Source organism: Sciurus carolinensis, chromosome 3 (assembly GCF_902686445.1).
Source record: "Sciurus carolinensis chromosome 3, mSciCar1.2, whole genome shotgun sequence".
NCBI classification, from domain to species: Eukaryota; Metazoa; Chordata; class Mammalia; order Rodentia; family Sciuridae; genus Sciurus; species Sciurus carolinensis.
The window spans coordinates 41,589,012-41,606,539 of NC_062215.1; the positions used below are offsets into that span (position 1 = coordinate 41,589,012).

General features: G+C 43.8%; 1 protein-coding gene across 1 annotated transcript in view; it reads left to right on the forward strand.

The window, feature by feature from the left end:
* The window catches only part of LOC124979303 (uncharacterized), a 40,171-nt gene extending 24,939 nt beyond the window's left edge, over positions 1-15,232 (forward strand). The window contains exons 3-9 of the mRNA XM_047543805.1: positions 10,835-10,896; positions 12,485-12,614; positions 12,780-12,872; positions 13,209-13,304; positions 14,310-14,431; positions 14,650-14,744; positions 14,986-15,232. Coding sequence (XP_047399761.1) covers positions 10,835-10,896; positions 12,485-12,614; positions 12,780-12,872; positions 13,209-13,304; positions 14,310-14,431; positions 14,650-14,737 — 591 coding nt within the window. The 3' untranslated portion in view covers positions 14,738-14,744; positions 14,986-15,232. The remainder of the gene's footprint in view (positions 1-10,834; positions 10,897-12,484; positions 12,615-12,779; positions 12,873-13,208; positions 13,305-14,309; positions 14,432-14,649; positions 14,745-14,985) is intronic.
* Positions 15,233-17,528: the final 2,296 nt, after the last annotated feature.

A 17,528-nucleotide genomic window follows, 5' to 3' on the forward strand; every position in this document is an offset into this window, starting at 1 on the left:
CTTGAAATTGATCTGTTTGTTTTCTATGTCATCCTGATTCAATTTGGGTAGGTCATATTTCTCTAGAAATTTGTCAGTGTCTTCAAGGTTTTCTATTTTATTGGAGTATAAATTTCCAGCATTTTCTGATTATCCATCTGTATTTCAGTAGTGTCCATCATGATATTTCCTTTTTCATCAGAAATTTTTGTAATTTGCATTTTTTTTCCTCTCTTTTCATTAGCTTGGCTAATGGTTTATCAATTTTATTTATTTGAATCAACTTTGTATTTTCCAAATTTTATATTTTTTTCACAGTTTCATTGATTTGGCTTTGATTTTAATTATTTCCTCTCACTGATTTTGACGTAGATTTGATCATCTTTCTCTAGAGCTTTGTGATGTAGTGTTAGTTTATTTATTCGGAAACACTCTATTATTTTAACAAATGAACTCAGTGCAGTGAACTTTCCTCTTAGAACTGCCTTTACAGTGTTCCAGAGATTCTATTTTGTATTGCTATTCTCATTTACATTTAAGTGTTTTTTAATTTCTTCCCTGATTCTTCAGCTATTCATTGATCATTTAATAGTGTATTCATAATCTGCAGGTGTTAGTTTCTATTTTTTATTTTATCATTTATTTCTAATTTTATTCCATTGTGATATGATAGAATGCAAGGTATTACCTCTTTGTTTTTGTATTTGTTAAGAGTTGCTTTGTGGCCTAAGATAAGATCTATTTTAGAGGAGGTTTCATGTGTTGCTAAGAAAAAAGTGTATCAGTCATTAATGGATGAAATATTCTATACATGTCTGTTAAATCTAAAGTATTAATTGAAATTTTGTTTCTATAGCTTCTTTATTTAGTTGTTGGGGGATCTATCCAGTGATGAAAGAGTCAGGTTAAAGTCACCCAGTATTATTGTGTTGTGGTCTATTTGTTTTTTGATATTGAGAAGGACCTGCCTGATGTACACAGATGCTCCATTGGGGGGGATAAATATTTATGATTGTTATGTGTTCTTGATGTATAATTCCCTTAAGAAACATGAAATAACCTTCTTTGTTCTTTCTGAATGCCTTTGGCTTAAAGTTCACTTTATTTGATAGGCACCCATGTTCTTAGTATTATTTATCATAATAACAAAACATGGAAACCCAAATGTCCTAAAAAGAATGAATACATAAACAAAATGTTGTATGTAATATAAGGGAATGTTTTTGGACTTTTAAAATTCTGACACAGGTTACACCATGGATAATCCTAAGTGAAATAAGACAGATGTAAGAGGGAAAATATTGCCTGATTCCACTCATGTGAGGTACTTGGAAGAGTTAATTCATAAAGACACAAAGTAGAATGGAGTTTCCAGGATTAGAGCAATGGGGAGTTACTGTTTTATAGGTTCCCAGTTTCAGTGTGGAGAGACATTGAATGATGGCTGCACAACAGTGCACTTAAAGACACTGAACTGAGCACTTAAAGAGAATTAAATTTCAGGTTATGTATATTTTAACACAATGAAAACCTGAGAAGAGTATTTGAGTAGGTGAGAGGCAATGAGGGAGACAGATAGGATGAATAGATTTAAGGACAGTTCCATGATTTCTTGGTCACTTTTGTATGAGGAATGAGTATTTAGTTCAACAATTCATCAATTGATGGTGATCTTCAGTGTTTTGGCTATTGTGAAGAGTGTTGCCAGGACCTTTCATGAAAGATTGTTTGAGCAGCCTTTTTAAATATATCTAGTTTATATATGTATATATGTAGAAGTAAAATTGATGGGTCATTAGGTAATTATAGATTTAACTATTTGAGGCTCACCAAATAGGATTCCACAGTGGCTTGTCAGGGGCGGGCTCTGAGGGCCCCAGAGCCGCACCCTGGCCTGATCTCTAAGATGGCGCCTGGCAGCTTGCCAGAATAAGCCGTACTCATAAACAAGTTTCAGGAAGTAACTCTGATTGGCTGCTGAATATGAGGCGATCCTGGTATCTGCCTGGAGACTGTTCCTTGATAGGCTGACTTTCCTGGTAGTCTACTCTCTGATAGGCTGATGTTCTCAATATAAGTCGGAGACTTATGGAATAAAGCGGCTTTTTGGTTCCTGTGATCAAGAGCGTACGTGTTGTGATTGTCCCCGCGGGCGGTGGGCGATCATAAGTGGTGCCGAAACCCGGGACTGAAAACTTTACAAGGATAAGTAAGAAAACAAGGTAAGATATTCTAAAATTTTAACAAGTTAAACTGGTTATAAAAAGGTCAAAAATAAACAAGTGCAAGGGGCAGCCTTAACGTTCGCGGTACGCGACTATCCGGACTAAGCGGAAAGCGGTCCAAAAAGGAAAGTAAAACAGTGGACTAAGCGGAAAGCGGTCCAAAAACAGTGAACTAAGCGAAAGGCGGTTCAAGGACTAGATAAGCACGCGGAACGTGGCTTACATTGTACAAGATGGGGTCTGAAATATCAAAAGTTCGTATGCAACAACCCTTACAGGAACTGCTTAAGGCCAATGGTACACCTTTAAAAACCAAAACTGCTAGAACATTCTTAGATACAATAGAGAAGGTAGCTCCTTGGTTTTTAGATGAAGGATTATTAAATATTCCACAGCGGGAACATCTTGGAGAGGATTTTCATAAACAGGATCTAATAGCAACAGAAAAGAACTCTTAAAGAGAACAAAGTGAGGAAGGATTGAGTGGTAGTAACCTAGAAAACAATTACTCAGAAAATTTAAGAACAAGGGGAAAAGGAGAGCTAAATCTAATACAAAGAAATAACCAAGTGGTAGTGAAAACTTAAGAACTAGGGGAAAAGGTAGTAGAAAGCTAAACCCAATCTAAAGAGCTTCAAAATTTGTAGAACCTGCCCGTATTTGAGGACCAAAATAGAGATACCATCAACCATTAGAAAAACTTTAAAGAGGCAGTTAAGACTGATTGGAAACAGGTATGCAGAGCAGTGTTATCTGGAGGACAATGTCTAATTGGAGAGCTCAGTGGCAAGAAATAGCTGTTGAAACTGCTTGCAAAAATGTAGTAGCAAGGTTTCCTGGTAGAAATGTTGATATGCTAATAGAAGGCTAATATGATACTCAAAATCAATATGATCCTGGAGTGTATGTACAGATGCACAGCAGCAAAGAGACAATGCCCTAACAAAAGATAAGTGATAACTATAGTAAAATCTGTTACACCTTATGCCCCAGGTCTTTATCCAAAGTGCAAAAAAGAAAAACATTGGGTTAACGAGTGCAAATTACTGATGTTGAGGGCAAGATGTTACCAAATCATTTAAGAAACAAGGCACAGGGCTCTTCAGCTCAAGGCTCACAAAATGGAAGCAGCTGTCATATCCCTTGTAGAGTTTAAGGAGTAACAGATCTTTTTGCTGATATTGATTGCATCACTCGGGCAATTCCCAAATTGGAATTGGTTGGACCCATAGCCCCTCATAAGCTGATTTAGCCACATAGATGATTTCCATCTTTTCTCAGTAAAGCAAGCTGCTTATTTTCATCCTGTGTAACTTTTTAATTCTTCATGTTGGTACCTCACCTTTAAGGAGGGTTTATAAGTAAAGGGAAGTGCACTGATTAGAAAGTTAATGGAGTTAATATTGAAAAATGTAGAGAGGGTGAAATAGAATTTTCAGCATAATTTGGCACCAAATTTTGGGGATTTTTAGGTTTTACACTAATAGGCTTGGGTGTGCTTGTATTAATTCTATTCTGCATCTACAAACGCCTCAAAGCCAGTCAACAGGCTTATAATGTGATCATAAGATAAGATTTCTGAAAGTGTAGTCTCTCACTCTCTTAAGCAAAGTCTTTCTCTCTCATGCAAAGTCTCTCTCTCTCTCTCTCTCTTCTCTTAAAGCAAGCAAACCTCAGTTCCTCTATCCTCTATACCGGCACAAAGTGTTGCTGCAGGCGGTGACAAATTGCCATGGGCGGCGACAGTTACTCACATTCCTGAACCAATTTCTCACTAAATTTGAAATAACTCTAACCACAGGTATACCTTATAACCCACAAGGACAAGATATTGTTGAACGTGCACATCTCACCCTCAAAAATACTCTTTATAAACAAACAGGGGGAATAGGGGAGACCTTCAGATCCCCTAAAGATAAACTTTCTCTTTGCCTCTTTATTTTAAAAATTTTTAACTCTGGATAATGAGGGTTGCTGTGCCGCTGAGAGACATGGCAATCATAAACAACATGATAGAGCAACGGTAAAATGGAAGGATGTTCTTACAGGACAATGGAACGGCCCGGACCCGGTGCTTTACTGGAGCCGCGGCTCGGTTTGTGTGTTTCCACAGGATAAAACATCGCCTATCTGGGTTCCTGAGCGACTAACTCGACCAGTGCCAATGCTACCAACAAGTAACTCAGACCAACAAAATGAAGATGCTGAACATACTCCTGATGACCATGATGCTCATAGCCTTTCCCCCCCTTGAACTAACTTACAACCTCTTTTCAGTCTATTAGGAGGAACAGTTCAGTTATGTACCTTTCCACCTACCCCAGTTTGTGTGTTTCCCCCTTTTATGTTTCTGAACTAACGAAACAACCGCTTCTCTCAATTGTACTTCAGATTTATGCTCTCTCTCTCAATGTTGGAATGCTTCTAGGTTCTCACGGGCAGTCTTAATGCGTATTCCTACCTTCCTACCAGTCCCGGTCTTTGTTACAGATACAGAACTGCCAGTGCTATTATCAAGAAACAGAAGAGATTTTGGCATCACAGCAGGTGTGGTCACTGCCATTGCAGCCTCTGCAGCAGCAGCATTGACACAACCATACAGACAGCAACAACAATCACTTGGCCGAAAATACAGCTGCAGCCTTACAGACTAAAGAGACCCTAAACCAACATCTAACAGCAGGCATACTCCTTATAAATCAAAGAGTGGACTTACTACAAGAACAAGTGGATATCTTGCAAGAACTTTTGGGACTGGAATGTGTTTATCCTTTAAGAGCAGTGTGTGTCACCCCTATTGCTTATAATAACCTTAGCTCTGCGGCTATGTTATCTAAAAATTTCTCTGTCTACCTTACTGGCAATTGGTCATCTACGTTTGATAATTTAACCAGTCAGCTACGAGCTGAAATACTCAATCAATGCCACCAGGGTTCAAGTTGCATCGGTATCCAAAATGTTCTCTTTGTTATCTAAAGCCCTGGGATTGACAAAACAGTGGGCTGGAACAGTAGCTGTTCTGATTATTATCTGCTTAGGGATGGCCTATGTTATACGCAGCCAAGTCAGAGCTCGCCAAGATGCCCGATGTCATCAACGGGCTATAGTACAGACTTTGACAGCCATTGAGACAGGCACATCCCCCCAAGTATGGCTAAGCATGCTGGACCAGTAGTCAAAGACGGGTAAGATCCGTGGAAATGCATACCAACCTAAGACAGGGTTCTGACGCCTGGAGGTCAGAATTCCAATGACGGGTAAGGATGTAATTTGCCATGGACAACCTAAGACAGGCATGGTCCCAAGTCATCTTTTCTTTATTTAAAGAATAAGGGGGAGATGTCAGGGGTGGGCTCTGAGGGCCCCAGAGCCGCACCCTGGCCTGATCTCTAAGATGGCGCCTGGCAGCTTGCCAGAATAAGCCGTACTCATAAACAAGTTTCAGGAAGTAACTCTGATTGGCTGCTGTATATGAGGCGATCCTGGTATCTGCCTGGAGACTGTTCCTTGATAGGCTGACTTTCCTGGTAGTCTACTCTCTGATAGGCTGATGTTCTCAATATAAGTCGGAGACTTGTGGAATAAAGCGGCTTTTTTGGTTCCTGTGATCAAGAGCGTACGTGTTGTGATTGTCCCCGCGGGCAGTGGGCAATCATAGTGGCTGCAGCATTTTACAACTCTCCTAGCTATGTATGAGGGTTCTCATTTCTCCACATCCATGCTAACACTAGGTATTTTATGTTCGTTATTAAATTACAGCTGTCCTAGTGGGTGTAAGTTGATATTTCTTTGTGATTTTGTTTGCATTTCTAGAGTGACTTATATTGAGCATCTTTTCATGTGTTTTTGGAGATTTTATATTTTCTTTGCAGCAGTGTTTACTTAGGTCATTTGTTCACTTTTAGTTCCATTTGTCTATTGTTTGTTGAGTTATAAGAACTTTTAGTATATTCTGAATATATACATATATATATATACGTATATATATATATCTCAGCAATATGATATATCGACATAATTTTCACCCATTCTGTATGTTGACTCCTTACTTTGTGTGTTTTAACTAGGTTATCTAATTTCATGGTGCACACTTGTCCAGTTTGTTTTTATAACCATTTTTGTATCAGTCAGAGTTTTTTCCTAACTATAGTGAATTTTCCAGTATTCTTTCTGACTCTATTTTCTTATCATTGCATTTATAATTGATCCATTGAATGATTTCAGCTTCTAAAAATGTATTAAGAATTGTTGTGTGGCTCACTGTGTGGTCAATCCAAGAGAGTTTCATGGCTCATGTGTTTTGCATGGTTGGGTAGAGTGACCTAGGGATGTTTCTTAGGTCTACATGGTATATAGCACTGTTCTAGACCTCTGTTTCTGTGCTGATATTGTTTAATCCTTCCATTAATTATATGAAGTGAGGAATTCACATCTCTCTTATTGTAAAAATGTCTTCCTTCAAATTCAACAATGTTTGTTTCTAAGTACAATTATGTTTATAATTGTTACCTCTTCCTGACTGTTATTAATGAATAATATTCTCCTTTATATTTTCTAATAATGTTTATTATAAAGTCTGATTTGTCTGATGTTAGGACAGCCACCCAGTTCCCTTTGGGTTATAGTTTGCATTAAGTATCTTTTCCATCCTTCATTTTCAGCCTATTTGTATCTTGAGTCTACAGCATGTCTAATGCAGATGGCATTTGGTGTGTCTCCCATCACTCTCCCCAAAATAAGTCCTATGTATTCTCTCATGACCTCACATATTATTCAGAAAAATAGAAGACTTGGGTGAGGTTAACAATGATATTGAAGAAAAAGCAGCTGTCACTCATGACTAGTGAGGGTAGAGGGGTGACTTGTCACTTCAGTGTTGTAAAAAAAGCCTAGGTTAAGTCTGTTTAGACTTGGATGTGCAGCAGTCTTCTTTAGAAAATGATTTCAAGTTGATTTAGTGAACAGAAAATCAAGCATCTACCCCCAGGCAGGCAGGTAAGACATGGGCTTTATTAGGAGTCAGAAGCTTCCTTACCTCTGGGTACAAGAATTATCCCCAAGGAAAGAGATAGAGTATTATGTAATATAAACAACATTTCCTGGGCTGCTCGTACAAAATCAAATCAGAGAAAACTGAGATTACAATGATAGGTTCTAAATAAACTCACAATTAAAATGAAAAACCTCAAAATCTGCTTTGAATAACCACTTTCAAAGATGGTTAAGTAAATCTAAGTTAAATGTGCACCAACTATAGGATCCCCAATTTTACACCTAAATATTTCTTTACGGAAACAAGAGCATATAGCCTTATGAAGTCAGTCTTGTCCAAGAATGACCATAGCAGCTTGAAGTTTAAGGGGCAACAGTGGACACAAGGCATAGTGAAAGAGCAGATGAACAAAGAAACTGTGTGGTTCAGGCGAGCAATGGCATATGATGTGTGAATACAGACAACAGTATCCCACTAGCAGCTGCCATAGCCTCAGGATGCCCTGCAGTGAGAACAGCATGTTCTCCTGCATCCCTACTTCCCTGGTCCCAGCCTCAGTGACAAATTCTTCCTCAAGTCCGAGGTGGTTCAGCCCCTGCCTCAGAAGCATAGTCTGTTCAGTTGAGGCACCAAGGCATACCAGACGCCCAGACAGAAAAGACCAGCACTGTGAGCACCCCTGTGCAGCTGCACCCCCTTCCTCCTGAGTGTTTTAGAGAGGGTCCTCCTGGGCAGCAACAAGTGGTGGGAGATTGAGAACCTGGTGTCCTGTCATGGTCAAACCCAGGACTGGGATGGGAGGTTGGGTTCAACCTGGGCCCCAGTGTCATTTCCATCCTTGTGGGGTAGAAGCTGTGACAGAGGGTCTGAATAAGGTCTGTGGAACAGACAGACATAAGGAGTGCAAATAGCCTGCACATCTGTCAGGCAGGCCTGGGACTTGCTGCTGGCTGCCAGGCACTGTCTTCACATGTTCTGAAGAGCTGCTCAACGGGAGCATCAGCTCCATATTCTGACTGAGGAGCCAGGGCCAGAAACCACCAGGGGGCACCAGCTCACCTACAGGGTGAGTGGGCACAGAAGGGACTCCACAGACAGGGCCTAGAGAAGGACAGAGAGGGGCCTGGAGCCCAGATGACAGTAAATACCTCACTGCAGGGCTTGGGGGATGGAGTGGTCATAATCCTCTTTCCAAAGGAATCTGTCCCCAATTCCTCATCCATCCCACCCTCTGTGCCCAGCCTTGATCTAGGCCAGGTGCAAGGTCACTGTCCACATGTTGGGGAAAATTTCAGAAAAATGACACTGACATATTTCACTTCACTTCCTGTGAAGATTCTGGACTCTTAACATTCAGTTAATAAACTCCTTGACCCAAGTGCCATATGGCAGCTACCCTACTGTCCTTCCCATGGCTTCTCTAAGTCTCACACATCATTAGGTTTAATAGGACTGTCTTTTGCCAAAACATCAGGGGCCTCTTGCTATCCTGTGCATTTCTCTGCCACTTGCTGTCTCAAGGAGCACACACAGGGATCCAAAGGCAGGATCTGGGCCCCCTGCACAGGGCACCATTCCAAAAGAGAGGCATTGTTGCCCCTTAAACTTCAAGCTTCTATGGTCACAGTATTCAGCCCTTCTCAGGACTGTGGGACCTGGACCTCAGTCCCTCCTGGAGCCATTTCAGCAGCCATAGGGATCAATGGCCTGGGTATCCTCATTCGGCCACCTTCCTACCCAGGATAAACCTGTTTTCTCATTGCTAGAATGTGACCTTCTGTCAGGACTCATGGGACAATGCTCCCAGTGAAGGGAGTTACCACCCCTTTTCAGCTAACAAATAGACCTGAATGAAGCTGTCAACATTTCAGACTATTCCCTCTGTAACTGCACTTTTTTAACTGAGAACCAGCATTGTGCTGGGGTTCTCTGATCCCTCCTTTGGCACTAACCACTTAGGGCTTTGAAGTTTCGTAGTCTTCTGGTTAGTCACACTATGGCTAATAACTCCCTTAAAGAGGAGAGATGGCCAAGGAGATGAATGATACCCCAACTCTATGGGTGGTACAGGCAGGCATGATGGGCAATCTGGAGGCAGCCCTGGAGCCTAATGTCCTGGAAGGCCACCCCTATGATCCCTCCTCCACCAGCATCAACTAGACATTTACCTCCTCACAACAGGTCATCATGTTTGAAAGGTGAGCCCCACCCTCCAGGCACAGTGGGCTTGACCACCTGTGCTCTGGTTTCTGAGAATGTCCTTGTACCTGTCTGATCCTCAGCCTGCTCTTCTGAACAGTGGGGGAAACTAGAGGGTCAGCCTTGAGGGGTATCAAGGAGTGATTTCCATGGAAAGTGCTTACCAAGACTTGATCCTGTGGAAAGATTGGCTGGAAGGGGCTGTGCTTGTTCTCATGGATTATTCTCCTCTCTACTTCAAGGATATCTTTGCCACATGCCTCATTTATCCTCTGAACTTGGGCTAAGCCATAAAAAAATTTGAGACTCTATGGGCTTCTGGAAATACTCAGAACTGGATTCCATGAGGGAATCCCAGTACCACCACTATGGAGATCAGTATGGAGGCTCCTCAAAAGACTAGGCATGGAACCAGCTATACCACCCCTCAGTATTTATCCTGAAGAAGCAACATCATCTAACTAGAGTGATACATGCATACCCAGGTTTATTGCAGCACAATTCACAATAGCCAAACTCTGAAACCAGCCTACTTCACATTTACATCCAAAATTTTCTACCCTTGTGAGGGACATAAAGGGAAATGACTTTGCTGGTCTCAATTGCTGGCATCAGAATTCTAGTCCATTCCCTTCCACTCAGGGTGGGGCTACTTGGGTACAAAGCAAGTAGGCTAGCTCAACCACAAGTTCAGCCACACTGACTGCAAACCCCATTTTTTCCAGATGGCGTGAAAATAAAACCCCAATTATTAAACCCTTAAAAATTGTAATGTCAAGGTATAAGAAATCAAAACACTATAATCAAATCATCATGCTCTCCACTTGGAAAAAATAATTAGTTGAACCAGAATCCAAATATGAGAAACATCCCATAGGCACATAAACTTTTTTCCTAAACACTCTATCAATTCTCTCATATGAAATCTCCCCAGTGGACAAAATTGCTTGATCCACTCATGTTGAATGAGATCTTATGCAAATGAAGGTGTATAAGCCAGCCTTTCCTGCCTCTATATCCCAACATTTCAATGACTTCTTAAAATTCATCACCCAAACAACTTAAAATTGTTCTCACGCCCAAGGCATGGGAGGTTGCCATGAGTATACAAAGAAGGGCACTCAGAATGGGGGAAGTAAAATGAAATATACATATTTATCAGATATACAGCACGAAATTCCCATGGAATCAATGAAAGCAATTGATTCAGACCCTGATACCTTATTGACTCCCTCATTCAACTGTTTTATCTTGCCTTCCATAAAACCATAAAGTCAGAATCCAATTCTCGTGCAGAACAGATTGTTTACATTTAGATTCTCTCAACAAGATTGTGTATAAACACGTTTCTGCATACTAGAGGGATTCTCTAAATGTAATGCCTGAAAAAGGTTTTCTTCTGGACATAAGCAGTTTATTTTGTTGTTTTCTCCCTCAGATCATTATTTTCTCAGCTGTGCTGAGGCAGAGGACAGAATATCCTGAATGTAAAGAATGCAGGTGAGCTTGTATTATATTTCAACTACTATTTCAGTCATCAACATGCATTTTATCTGCTGTACAAAGTGATCATTAGGAAAAACTAATGCTCTAGAAAGAATGTTGAATGGTGGAACAAACTGTGGTACCTCCACAACAAAGAATAAAAAAGAGCAATAAAAAGGAATGCACTATTGCCACATGCATGCTCTGGGATGATGGAAAGAAAATTATGCTGAGTAAAAGCAATCTCAGGTTTAACAGCCCTTTGATCAAAATTGACTGTCTTTTGCTGGTGAAATCTGAAAAGGGGGATAAATCTTTGGAATTTCTCAAATAACACAATGTCATTATTTGTATCATAACTGTTTATGCTAACAGGTGAATCTGGTGTAAGATAGGAGAGATTACTGACCAAAAACAGTAGTAGTTTGAATAGAGGATTAGGGCTTTAGGCATACTCCAGGAAAAGACAGACCTAAGAAGTCAGGACTCAGTCATCACCCATGGGGTTTCTGTGGGGAAAAGAACTCCCATGATCCTGGTCACCCCTATCTGCCTTTGCATTGTGACAACATTACTTCTCTGCCTCCCAACAGGTACATACACACAGATCCATACATACACTGACACCACATGTGGGGAACAGAATGTAGGTCAGAGAAAAAGGGGACCCAAAGGGATAAAAGAGAAAAAGACATAGAGGCCAGGCTTGGTGGTGCACATCTGGAATACCAGAAGCTCAGGAGGCTGAGGAAACAGGATCCTAAGTTCAAAGCCAACCTCAGCAATGTTGCGAGACCCTCTCTCAAAATATCACAGAAAAGGGTGGTGGTGTGGCTTGGTGGTTGAGCACCCTTGGTTCAACCCTGAGGTGGGGGGCAGGAAGAAAGAGGATGGAGACGGCACTTCCATGGAACAGAAGCAGCCATCTCCATGTACCTGACTGGGACCCAGAGAATAGAAAGGGGGAAGAGGCCAGAATTTCAGTGACACGGTGTCCCTGAGCTGCCCAGGGACCTGCTTACTCTCACTCATCCCTAACAGAACAAGATGGGTGGCTCTGGGAGATGAGGCTGTCCCCACTAACTGCAATTCAATCCTCTCAGGATGCAGACGGGGAAAGAAGGCCGAGGAGGAAAACGGCAGTTTCAAAATCACCAGGCAGGAGGCGAGCCTTCTCTTTAGCTCTATTCTACGTGACATCCCTCCTGCTTCCGCATCTTCTCTACTTTTGTGCATTACAGACATGTGACAACATGGTTTCTAAGTGTTACCTCAACTATGCCTGGTGACACTGCTAAGAAGCAGATGCTAGGAAGACCCCACTGTGCAGGGGGAGACGAGCAAACCTTAGACACACACTGACTTGTCCAATGTCACAGGAGAGGAAGGAGGAGGAGCTGGGATTAAGTCTAACTGGGTCTCCACAGAGCTGGGAGCCTGGCTGTACCCAGCTCTGTAACACGGATATGGGGACATTGTTGGGGATGCTGTGTACACATCTAGAAATGTCATGGAGCTGCAGGAGAGCAGACAGGAGCCCAGAGGGACCTAGGAAGGGTCAGGTCAGGGACCCCAAGACATGGCCTCCCTTCCTTTGTGACAGATCCAAACAGAACTTGGAACCCAGTAACCAGGCACCCCCACTTAGCAATGACCTCCTCCCCATCTCATTTGGTGAAATTCATTTGCCCCAGAAGACATGCTTTCCTGTTTCCTGTGTGGAAGTCGAGGAGGTAGGAGGCCTCGCATCCAGACTTCTACTTGTGACTGCATGACCCCTTTCCCAGGACCTAGCCTCACCACACCCCACAGAAGAAAGTTTCAGAAAAATTTCCAGTCTTGCTTTGCATCCCACTCCCATTTTCCTTCCCCTTCCCCTTCCCCTTCCCCGTTCCCAGAGCCTCTCTGGAGTTACTGCTTCAAGTGGGGGAAGTAGCATATGGCCCACACGTGACAGCCCTGGCGAAGTTTACCCAGGACACACTGTCACCGTGAGTACCCCTGCAGAGCCCCACCACGCCTTCCTCCTCACTATGGGGGAACAGGCACCTAAGGCAGGAGCAGCTGGTGGGAGATTGGGAGCCTGGTGTCCTGTCATGGTCAGCCCCCCCAGGACAGGACTGGAGGTGGGGAATGGGAGTGTCCAGGGTACCTCCTGGGCCCCCAGTGTCATCTCCTGTCCTCTCAGGATACATGCCTGGGACACAGAGTCTGGATAAGGTCTGGGAGCACAAGGTCACAAGGGGCAGAAACACCCTGAACACAGGTCAGCAGGGTCTGGTGCTCCCTGCCAGCTACCAGGCACCGTCTTCTCATGCCCTGCACAGGTTCTCATCCACCACCAGTGGATTTGGAGTATGAACTCCATTGAAACTCAAGAAGAGCCAGGGCCAGGCACAGCTGGCAAGGAGTTGGGCCTCAGGGTAAGTGTGGGACAGGTGGGACTCCACTGGCAGAGCCTCAGAGAAGGACAAAAGCACTCAGGGACCTCACACCACCAGGACCACCTTCCCTGTAGGGCTGGGAGGAGGAGGGGCATATTCCCACACCAGGAGGAATCTCAGCACCAACTCCTCGCCCATCCCCACTCTCTCTGCCAGCCTGGGCCTTGTCCTCATGCAAGGTCACCGTTCCCATATTTGTCACAACCTCACAACACTGAAACTGACCCTATCTCACCTCTATTCTGATGATGATTTTGCATTCTGCCATCCAACTGATTCCAACTCCTGCACCCACGTGTCCAGCTGGCAGTGGCCTGACTGTCCCTACACACACTCTCCAAGTCTAACACATTGTCAGGATTAGGAGGGCTGCATTGAGCCAAAACATCAAGGGGACTCTTGCCAATCATTCCATTGCTCTGTCACTTGCTGTCTCGAGGAACACACCCCAGACTCTGAGGGCAGGAGCTGGGGCCCCTGGGTGTCACCACCTTCCACTTGGGCACACTTCCATAGCCATTCAGCCTTTCAGGGCTGGGACGCCTGGACATTCCCTCCAGGACACTTGTCAACTGTGCCACAGAGAACCATGTCCTGGGTGTCCCCACACACAGAGCCTCCTGTCTGGGATCAGCCTGCTTTCTCATCTCCAGAGGCCATGTTCTGCTGGGACTCGAGGGATAATGCTCCCAATGCAGGGAGCTGCCACCTCTTGCCAGCTAACACACCAGCCTGAAGCTCTCAGGCTTCTAACTATTCCCTGGGCAATTCCTCCTTCAACTCTCCCAGCCATTGTTCTGCTGGGGCCCTCCTGGCCCCTCTGGGACAAGCCCCTAACGGCTTTGGATACTTCCCTCAACTCCATCCCCAGACATTTCTGGTGGGTCACACTTTGGCACTGATCTGTGTGTCCTCCATGCCCCAACCCAGAAGGCACAGGTGGCCACACAGGTGGATGACACCAGCACTGCATGTGTCTTGCAGGAAAACTCTATGGACAGCCTGCTGCACACCCTTGAGTCAGACTTCCTCTGTGACTTGCCCTCCTCCATGTCTACCATGTTGAGTTCTACCACCCAACAGGAGCTTGAACTGATGTTGGAAAGGTAAGCCCAGCTCAGCGGGACAGGGTCACATACAGCTGTGATGCCTGGAACTGGCCCTGCACTTCTCTGAACCTCAGCCTGCTCCTCTGAGGCCACCAAGACTGACCTCATGGGAAGAAATGCCAAGCCTCTCCTGCTGCCGCCCGCCATCCCTCCTGGGTGGTTTCCTCACTCCTTGGCTTGCACTTCCTTCACTATCTACTTGGTAATATCTACAGCCAGGTCACAATGACAGGCCCTGACATGGAGGACCAAGGCCCCAGGGTCCCAGACTTGAGAGAAAACCCAGAGCTCATGGAGGAATAGGCCAAAGGTGAGCAGGACTGAGGGTGGGGGGTATAAGCATGTTGGAAAGGAACAGGGCTGGACATGTGGAGTAGATCTTCCAGAAACTGGGGTGGGGCAGGAACAGTGACAAGCAGAGTTGTCACTGCATGCATTCTGGGAACACTGCCCAGGGCTGGGTTTCTTTGTGGAACTGGTGCAAGGCAGTGGGAAATACTTTGTCCCTGCAAGGAACATGGAGAGTTTATTGACCTTTGCTCCTCTGGCAGCTACAGGCCCACCTCCTGTGCTTGTGGAAACTCCACTTCAATTTCAACCACCTCCACCACCTGAGAGAGAGCTGGGCCTGGAAACACCCACTATGGCCCATCCAGGCCAACACCTCCTGCTGGCCTGTCAGCTGGCACTGGGTACTGAGACCAGCCCAGAGCCTCCGTTCCTCTCCCCTGTCCTTTCTTTATTCTGTGTTTATTTATTTGTGTATATCTAGCTTCTTGTAAAATTAAAATATTTTCTTCATTTTTAAAAGACTTAAGTTTATTGGCATTAAATACAGTCTCTAAACTGTGCACTGATCACCACTATGTAATTCCAGAACATTTTCCTGAATTCGCTTTCCATAACCATCCCCTTCCTTCTCTCCCCTCCCTCCTGCTAGACCCCAGCAACCCCTTACCTTTCTAGTCCTGTCATATGCCTAGTCTGCATTTTTCAAACCAGGGCAGTTTCATTTATCCTTGGTCACAAAATCATGGAAATACTAATTAAGTTTCCTTAAATGGGGAAATGCCATAAGGGTGTTTTTTTTTTTTTTTTTTTTTTTTTTTTTTTTTTTACTTTTTGAGTTACTGTGGTTGAACCACAGTATGTATAATATGTCAGCATGTATAATATGTCAAATACGCTCTACATTCATGTGTATCTAAACAAAAAGAATTTTAGAAAAGAACATGAGTTCCAACAAATGTCTGTTTGAGCACCTGCTTTTAATTCCTTAGGATGTGTTCCCAGATTTGGAATTGCTTAATGGCATGGATAAACAGTTCAAAATTTTTGAAGTCAGTGCTTCCTACAGTGTTTGCACCAGTTTACAATTCTACCACTTGCGTATACAGGTTCCAGTTTCTCCACTGTGACCAACCTGGATCAGGTGTGGACGCTGAACCTAACCCAGCCTGTCTCAGTGATCATGGAATTGATGGCCACATTGTACAGAGCCTTATGCCCCCACTCCATTACTGACCTATTGTTGTGGCTTGTGGGGCAGCAGGTCAGAATGCAACTTTCCCCAAGACACACTCTTAGTAGCACTGTTCAGGGAAGATCTACCTAGGGAAACTGGTCTTTTAGAACTCACTAGGCAGCCACACAATTCAGTCCCAAACTCAGCCCAGGTGCTCCACATATTTGAACTTACAGGTGGAGTAAATCAGAGCGCCATTTCATCAGTTTTGAAAGAAGAGCTAGGTGGATTGACTCTTGCATCTGCCAGCATGCCTGAAAACTGGTTGGCTGAGACTGGAAATGGACCTGCAAATGCACAGAGACCAGGTATGGATCCAGTCATTCATGATTAGGAACTCAGCCCTGGGTGCACACAATAAGCTCAGAGGAGCCAGATAGTGATATCCAGCCCTGGAGCCCCAGTGATAGATGCAGGTGGGGCACAAAGTGCCTGGGAAGGCCTAGGACTTCAGTTCATATTCAGTCCACTTGGATGCCCCCCTCAGAATTGGGCTCCTCTCCTGTGTCCTCAGAGGATCCCTAAGCCCCTGGCTCTATAGTTTCTCCCAAAACACCCCCATTGGTTAGTTTCCATCTCCTGTCAGCCCTCCAGGCTCTGTTTTGAAGTTTCAATTTTATATCTTCAGTTCTTCTTGATATCCCTTGAGCATTTTCAAAGAAATGTTTTTAAGTAGAGTTACTGTTTTGACAGGAGGATTGGGGATATAGGGTCCTGAACATCTTACTTCACTCTTGTCCCTATACCAGCAGTCCTGGGATGTCCTCCCCAGGTTCATTCCATTAGGACAATGAACCCAGCAATGTGGGGCCTGAGGCTTAATCTTGTCCTTGGAATTGCAGACATGAACATGTCAGCCTCTCAGTGGGTGGTATTATTAAGTGCAAGAGATGAGGCTAATCCATACAGCTTGCTCCTCCACAAATTGATTTCAGAATCAGATTGGTAGGAAAAGAGTTTTTTTTCCTAAGTTTTGAAGTAAGGGAGAAATTTTTGTTTCAGAAATATCTTCAGATGTTCTTGCAGCGAGGAAATCTTTTAAAAGAGAACAGGTAGCAAAGTGAGACAAAAGGAAGAAATATACATGTGCAGATTTAGTGAGTCTGGGCTATATAGGTCAGGGCAATGGATGATCTCTATTCTCAGCTTCCTTGACATCTGTCAGACCAGGAGAAGAGGTAGCCCTTCACCATGATTCACTACTTGAGGAATTTGCTCTCAGTTTCAGACAGGCATCCAAGTTGATTCTATTTTAAGCCCTCAGTTTAAATTAAATCTCCCTACACCTTGTGTGGAACTTCCTAATACAGGTGTTAATGTCAAGCATGGTTGTCATAACATTAGCTGGAATCCATTGGATGTGCACCTGGTAGTGCAGGGATCAGTCCACACAAAGAAGACCTTGCACCTCTGAGAGAAGCCACTGCACCTCTGAGGTGATACACTCATCTGGAGGAGACAGAGTAGACCTGTGAGGACCATTCCTGGCTCTGGTTCATCTGAGTCGAGCCCCAGCACTGACAGGCCTGATGTACCAGCCTGGGGTCTGTTCCTCATCTTCCTTCTTTT